This window comes from Oryzias latipes, chromosome 14 (genome assembly GCF_053564925.1).
Source record: "Oryzias latipes strain Hd-rR chromosome 14, Olatipes_Hd-rR_3.1".
Lineage (NCBI taxonomy): Eukaryota > Metazoa > Chordata > Actinopteri > Beloniformes > Adrianichthyidae > Oryzias > Oryzias latipes.
The window spans coordinates 18,760,328-18,768,120 of record NC_136250.1 but is presented as its reverse complement, the minus strand read 5'-3'; the positions used below and the strand labels follow the sequence as shown (position 1 = coordinate 18,768,120).

Genomic DNA, 7,793 nt, shown 5'->3' with positions numbered 1-7,793 from the left:
TTGTTTTCGTGGATTGGGAGGGGCTGGTGCTCATACAGCAGGGTTTTAGATGGATACTCAGAAATGTGTGAATGGATCAAAATACTGCTTTGGGTTTGTTGTTTGAGAAATTATCATTAAAAATACACCTAAAAGATCAAAAAAGTTGATTTTGCATGTTATGGAATCTTTAAAAAGAATATTCAATTTCAATTAATGTATGCCACATACAATTTTAACCCTTGTGCTATCCTAGGCACTTCAACTTTGGGAGATGGGTCATCTAGACCCACCCTTATCCACCTTTGTTATGGTAGGGAGAACATGTCAATGTAAGGGTGGGGTCATCTAAGATAGCACAAGGGTTAAGTCTAAAGTATACAAAATCAACGACATTGTTTTTGCACACACGCATGAGCACACGCATGCGCACACTTTTTTTTTTTTTTTTTTTTTGCTTTAGTGCGCCAAGCAAGCTAAAGCTTGACACAAGCCTAATAACCGTCATTCCTTGGCCGCACCAGCTTTACGCACCGTCCCTGCGCGCGCCACCCTATCATTGATGCTGCTACTTCTGGACCTCTACGTTTGGAGATTTGGAAATGTAATCACAGCAGCCACTGACTTTGCTGAAGACAAATCCACAAACTGAAGGTGCCGGCTGCCAAACCACATAGGAATCATCAGTGTGCATCCCCGCAGGAAACTAAAACAACAACAAAAAAAAGTTTGTTTGGGGCACCCATGGCTTACGATCCTCTCCAGCTTCGTCCAGCAGATCCCCTTTCCTTCCCAGCTCTGGTTCGCGGCGCGCATCCTTCATTTCTCCCCACAGTGACTCTCCCAGATGTCGCCTGGCTCGCTGGCTCCCTGTCGTTGCAGCCCACGAGGCTTTCCGCAGTCCACCCGCAGCCTTTGGAGAGCCCGCAGCGAGAAGAGTGGCTGGGTGATGATCCGAAAGTTACTCTGGATTCCAGGAACTTATGGAGCCAGTTTCACAAAATGGGGACAGAGATGGTCATCACAAAATCAGGGAGGCAAGTCTGGCACGTCTGTGAAGCATTTTACAATTCTGTTGCTCACTTTTATTTTTTTCCATCATAGGAGGATGTTTCCACCTTTCAAAGTGCGAGTGGAAGGACTGAATGAAAGAGCGAAATACATTTTGCTGATGGACATAGTGTCTGTTGATGACTACCGCTACAAGTTTCAGAACTCCCGCTGGACAGTGGCCGGGAAAGCAGATCCGGAGATGCCAAAGCGCATGTACATCCACCCCGACAGTCCATCCAGAGGAGAGCAGTGGATGAGCAAGCTCGTTGCTTTCCATAAACTCAAACTCACCAACAATGTCTCAGACAAGCATGGATTTGTAAGCAAACAGATCTTAACTTTAATTATTCATTATGTATTTTAGGTAATAAATCCATATTTATGTTTTTCCCGCAGACAATTCTAAATTCAATGCACAAATACCAGCCCAGATTTCACATTGTGAAAGCCAGTGACATAATGAAGCTTCCATTCAGCACATTCCGGACTTATGTTTTTCCAGAGACAGAGTTCATTGCTGTCACTGCCTATCAGAATGATAAGGTATAAAAGCTCGTTTACCTCTATAAAGTCTGATGTTGGACTTCTTGACAGAAGTATTTCTGCAAAGACGAACTTCTAAAATTGTCTTTCTTCGGTAGATTACAAAACTGAAAATCGACAACAACCCTTTTGCTAAAGGATTTAGGGACATAGGGAATGGAAGGCGAGAAAAGAGGTAATCTGGTTGATTTTGCAGCTTTTCTAACTGCAAAAGCACCTTTAATCCCCTACAATTGGTTATCCGTAGGGGTTCTCAGTTGGACATGTCTTTTCTGCAAGAGAACCAAAGTGATGTATGTGACTGTGCTGATTCTGAGGATTCCTGTGAACAACCCAGCACCAGTGAGACTTTATGTTCTCCTCCGGGGCTGTTGAGCAGCCCTCTGATGTCCACACCTACTAATCAAGGTGGGTTAGCAAGCACCAGAATGCATACCCTTTAGTGGTTTGTTGGCAGGAATCCAAATGTTTTTGCAATGTGTGCAGGCACATGTGTGTGGACTCTCATTTATCCGAGTAGATTAAATCAAAAATAGCAGTTAGAATGCAGGCTCATGTTAGAATGCTGTGATAAAACAAAACTTGTTTTTTTTGCATTTTGCTCAAGTTCTGTCTACATTTTTATAATGAATGAAAAAATTCTTTAAAAACTAATCTTTTTCATTTCAAATTTCTTTAATGCCTTTCTGAAAAATAATGATAATTTATTTTGTCATTTGATTTTTAAAATGTCTTTTTCCCCCACAGATGAGGGCAATATTGAGACTGATTCAGATACTGACTGCCCTGCTGAAGCCAGCTTCTCCTTGCCTGCACTTCCATTGGCAAGGACTCTTAAAGGCAAAGGGATATTGAATAACAAGTCAGATCAAAGTAAACTCAGCAACTGTTGGGATTTGGGAAAAATAGTATCAGATGATCAGCCCATCTTGGATTCCTCAATGAAGCAAATCCAAACTCAGGTTCTGCCTGAGATGTTGCAGCCTTGGGGCACATCATCCATTATTGATGATCCCTGTCGAACTCTGGACTTGTCAAGTGTGGGCGCTCAGCCTTTTCTTAGGCTTGAGAAACCTTTGCTTTTACAACCAGGACAGATGTCATTGGGGCCAATAGGTCTTTCCACTCGAGGCTTTGGACCAGGAGTTTCTTCTTTTCCCAGAGTAAGTGACTTATCCAGTGGCACGTGCGGCTCAAAGATGGAACTTGTTCCATCCTGAAGTCGCACCTGTCACATCGCTGCTTCATTCTAAATGGTGCTACCAGCCAAGTGACAAACCTTTTGTCAAATCACAAATTCATGTTCTATCTATCCATTTTTATGAAACAGTATACTAAATGAAAGACTTTTGAGCAGGTGACAGTAAACTGTCTGTCTGTTGGAATTTATCACCAATTAGAGCTGAACATTATCACAGAGTGTAAATTAGTTATCCTTTAGAAAACAAAATTAAGAAGAAAGAGGACTAATTAGTCATTTTCTAATGGAATTTATGTTAATTATCAACAATATTTGTATTTATTGAAACTTTTCAGCATCAATCAAAGACCAAAAAGCCAAGAAAAATATCTGATCCACTGAAGGCAGAGGTCCAAGGAATACGTTTTAAAAATGCAAACAGCTTGTTTTGGAAAAGATAATGGGATTTATTGATCGTTGATTTATGATGCTCTAGAAGTTAATAAAAAAAAAGGGTAAACACAAAAACATTAAGAAAGAAAATGGAAACAACTACCTGCATCGCTGTAACACATTTTTATAATTTTGGAAAATAAAACATTTTACTTAACAAATAGTCCAAATATTCAAATGAATTCTGAAAATATTTTATTTCAAAATTTTTGCAGAAATTACAAGGTCAAGTCAGCTATTTTTATATGAGCATTGGATGGGAAATATGTACATTCATTACAAGGTCAATTTGTTTAATTTCAGAAAGCTTTTATTGTGAAAAATAAATGAATGGTTAGGTTTATTGCTCTTTTTTATTCATTTTTATTGTTCTTTATTTTATTTTTAGCAGAATGGCTTTGTCAGTCAAAGCAGAAAAGATTGTGTCAATAGTATGACTGCCTATTACAAACAGGTCTCAAGAAGCATTTTAACCCTTGTGCTATCTTAGATGACCCCACCCTTACTTTGACGTGTTCTCCCTACCATGACAAAGGTGGATAAAGGTGGAAGATTTCATGTAATCCATAGACACCAGTGAAGATCACAAATCATTGAAGAAAAAAGGTTCAGAGCACTGTCTAGTGGGTCTAGATGACCCAACTCCCAACGTTAAGGATAGCACAAGGGTTACAGATGTCATTAAGTTACTTAAAATGGCATCTACAGACACATTTTCTCTTGAGCAGAGCTGTATAAAAACCCCTGTGTAAAAAACCTATAAACTGGATTATCTTTACATTTTTTTTATCCGTCTCGGGTTTTAGCAAAGGTAGTTTTAGCAAGAATGCTCAGACTTCCCCCTCTATTGCCACCTGTTCTTTTAGTGTACCAGGTAGTTCCAAGTCTGCATAAAGATATGATCTCTACAGTGTTTTCAGGGTTAGCCTCCTTAGGGTTAGACATGTCTATAACACCTCATCATTAGGCGTCTTGACAACACTGACCAAATTTCCAATCACCTCAACTGCCTAGTCTCTCTGTGTGTGGGGAGCAGCTCTATGTCGAGTTCCCCCTTTGGAGGACTGAGCTTTGCACCCAACCCTAAAGAAACCCCAGCCACCCCTCAAACAGGACTTCCATGACTTCCATCACTTGTTCCTGGTACCAAGTTAAGTGTAGATAGGAACCGATATTGTCTAGTGAATGCAGAATTTTGTTTCTCTTTATCATAACCAAATGATCCAAGATCTGCATTACTGTTGCTGTTAAAGAAATCTTTCAGTCTCAAGCTTAAGCTTGATCCTTTCCTCACTTGTGAATAGAAAACCAGTATCTACATGGGAATATTACTCAATTCCAATCCAACGGGGGTATTTCAATGTTTTCAACTTTAATATGTTGTTCACATTTTGGGTTATTCCTTTATGGGTCGCCACAGGCACAGGTGGTTTAGACAGAGATTTTTACGCCGGATGTCTTTTGTGACATAGACCTGTATTTAATCTGGGCTGGGGACCGACATAGGGGGACACACCTAGGTCCCCTTGTGACTACATACCAGTAGTTAGGCTGGCCAAGATTGTTTGGAAAGCTCATTGTTGCAGACCCAGGGAATCGGACATGCGCTTATAGGCAGTAGAAGAAAAAATTAAAAGAAGAAGAAGCCCCTATCTACTTGTCCAGTGTGAACACCATGGTTGTATTCTTGAACTCGTGACAAATGCCTGGTGTGTACGTAGTTTTAGGCTATTGCATCAAACAATTCTGCTCATAACAGAAATGAACGTCATTTAAGTCAAAGGGCAACTCTTCTCTGAGCAAGGAGGAACAATTCTGATGTATCAGGCTCCTGGTGTGTTTCAAAGACTCCGATATGCAAGGCATGTATCCCATACTTCTGGTGTTCCTTGTTCAAGATTTCCCATTTGACATGGCTACCTCTAATTAATGTAGAATGTGTGGTTCAGCTTTTTGCTGTACTCGCTTCTCCATTACTCCAGCTTAGCTTTAGTGGGGAGAGGCTGAGGAATATGAATCCCTATGATTAGAAACCCCCTCCCCAGTCTTGTTTTATAGAGAAAGTAATCACTCCCCCGCAAAGTCAATTCTAAGTTACTTTCCCCAAAGTTCACTCTGTGATCCATATGCATCTCAGTTCTTCAACATCCAGAGTCTTGAAAAACTTAAGATGGACTTAACCATTCCAGAGGCCTTGCTGTCATTAAAGACCCATTCGAAAGAAAAGTGGCATTTTTTTTGCGCATTTTTTGGCATTTTTCTCATTCAAATGAATGAGAAGGTGTGTCCAAACTTTTGGTCTATACTGTATATTAAAAAAATTAGGCTTAAAATTGCATTTCTGAGAATTTCTTTATTAAAATTAGTGCTACAATCGGCGGGCCACCAGTTCTCTGCTCCACTTCATTCCGATGCACCCACTTCTAAACTGATAAAGCCACATATGTTTTTTTTTTTGTCTGGACTGACATCTGGCTCTAAACTGTATGGCTGTTGCTTGCTGTTTTTGTTGCACCTGTCATGTTAAGTTAGGGTTGTGAGGGTTTTAATTTAACAGGGTTAAACAAAAGGAAGTCGTGGAGCAGGGGCGGGCTTACTCCGCAACAACGCCCCCGCTCACGAGTCAGAGGCAAATTTCTAATGAATTCCTGCCGTTCTGCAGAAACTATGTCCTTGACAACAACACAGGGTTTTTTTTGTATTTTGGCTAAAAACGGCACAATCGTAATTAAAAGACCACTGGGGCACTTTGAAAATACATTAAAAGATGATCGGAGTGGAACTTTAAGTATTTTAACCAACTCAGTGAGTTCAGGCTAGATGGGTGGCACAGTTCCTTCCAAGTCCACAGGCTCTTCTTGTTGATGGGATTGAGAAGATCCTAAAAGTATTCCACCTCGTGACAACATTTCCACTCAAGGTTAACAACTCCCAACCCACAGCATACGCAGTTTTAATGGGGCACTGCTTTTCCTGCCTGAGCTACCTGACTGTTTGCCAAAATCTTGGTTGAGCCGATCAAAAGCCATCTCGCCAAACTCCTCCTACTCTCGACTTTTAGCCTCAGTGACCGGGTAGGCCGCTGTGCGTTTGACATGTCTGTACCTGTCCACTGCCTCCGGAGCCAATCAGGACAAACAAGTACTGTAGGTCTCATTTTTCCACTTGACACGCCCTCTTCACCCATGGAGTCCACCACCAACCCATCTTCACCTGAGTGTCCAAGCCACAAGTCAGATGACGCAACTAGAAATTGAGCTACAGCTAAAATATTAAAGCAAAGATTTGTGGTTGTTTTCTAATGTTATACTGGTGTCAGTTAGATAAAATGAATGTAGATATTTCCCACCCAATGCTCATATAAAAACAGCTGACTTTACAATTTGAAGATAAACTGTTTTTTTTCCAGTTTTATATAAAAAAGCATTTGCTTACTGCTCTGGTGTAGAATTTTTGCCCTTTTTGATACAGCTTCCCATCTCTGAGTTAAAGCAGAACAGTATAATTTGCTGAACTTGCATTTTTTTCTTGTACTTTAACATCATTTAAATAGTACATTTTGCAGGAAGTACCAGTACATAGAGCACTTTTTAGTTATGTGTTCCAATAAGTATACATTCGGACAACGAAATTAGATTTTCTAGAAGGACTATATTAAGTATTACGAATTTGCCAACAACTTTAAGATTTTACTTGAGATATTTTGAAACTGTCAAACTCTGCATGACCCTATGTTTCCCAAATTTTCTTTTTCAAATAGGAAGTGTCACCTTTTAGAGGGATGCTGTCATATGACTGCCGTGACATGGACTCGCCAGGTGGGATTTCTGCAGTTTTCTCTTCCTGTTCTGCCAGTTCATCTCTCATCAGAAACCAGTGTCACAGTAACTCCTGGCCCTGCTTGCGGTTCAGCCCGTATCAAATCCCGTTATCTTTCAGCTCTTGCCAAAACCCGCATACCGCCAGGCTGCCAGAGTGGACTCAATCAAAACCTGAGCTGTGCAAATCTAACAGAGGAGACCCAAGCCAAGTGTTTGACCTTTATAATTACAAAACGAATGCCAAACAGAGACCTGTTTCTCATTTAAGAGGTCCTTCGATGAACTGCAGCGCTAGGGTCAGATGGGTTGATACCCAATTCCACCCATCTTAGATTTCTTCATTTTATTGCTGTTTTAGCTCAGATTTGTTTGCATAATTTTGATCTCCTTGCAGTTAGTTAATAAATTAGCCATCACCTACTTTGTTTACAGGCTTTACGTGTACTGATAATCCACACAACTCAAAGGATTTGAAAACATTTTTTTTTTGTCTTTTAAGTCAAAATAAAGATGTTTTTGCAGTTTTAGTCACAAAGTGTTTATTGACTCCTCATCCTCATCAGACCCCTGCCAGGTAAGATCAATAAGATTATTAATTAGACAGCCATTTCCATCCTAAGAATTTAAAAGGATTTGGGGGGTTGCATTCCGTTGTCCCGTACGGATCAGAGTATGTCTGGATTTTAGGGCTAATCCTTTAAGTTAATTTCACTAAATGAATCCGTTTCTTTTGTGGACTCCCATATGCTTTTTTGGCAATGCCA

General features: G+C 40.3%; 1 protein-coding gene across 1 annotated transcript; it reads left to right on the top strand.

Moving 5' to 3' along the window:
* Positions 1-400: 400 nt before the first annotated feature.
* LOC101156111 (T-box transcription factor TBX2b-like) lies at positions 401-7,556 on the top strand. The gene is made up of 7 exons (XM_011483677.4): positions 401-1,016; positions 1,084-1,351; positions 1,429-1,575; positions 1,674-1,750; positions 1,823-1,983; positions 2,323-2,738; positions 6,969-7,556. The coding sequence occupies exons 1-7, from the start codon at positions 724-726 to the stop codon at positions 7,359-7,361; spliced, it is 1,755 nt and encodes a 584-aa protein (XP_011481979.1). The 5' UTR covers positions 401-723; the 3' UTR covers positions 7,362-7,556.
* The last annotated feature ends 237 nt before the right edge of the window (positions 7,557-7,793 follow it).

What these genes read in the sequence shown, in the direction of transcription:
- LOC101156111 (XM_011483677.4), top strand. Translation starts at nt 724, where the DNA reads ATGGCTTACGATCCTCTCCAGCTTCGTCCAGCAGATCCCCTTTCCTTC. An exon ending in TCTCAGACAAGCATGGATTT is followed by an intron (nt 1,352 to 1,428) that starts GTAAGCAAACAG and finishes TTTTTCCCGCAG; the next exon opens with ACAATTCTAAATTCAATGCA. An exon ending in CTGCCTATCAGAATGATAAG is followed by an intron (nt 1,576 to 1,673) that starts GTATAAAAGCTC and finishes TTTCTTCGGTAG; the next exon opens with ATTACAAAACTGAAAATCGA.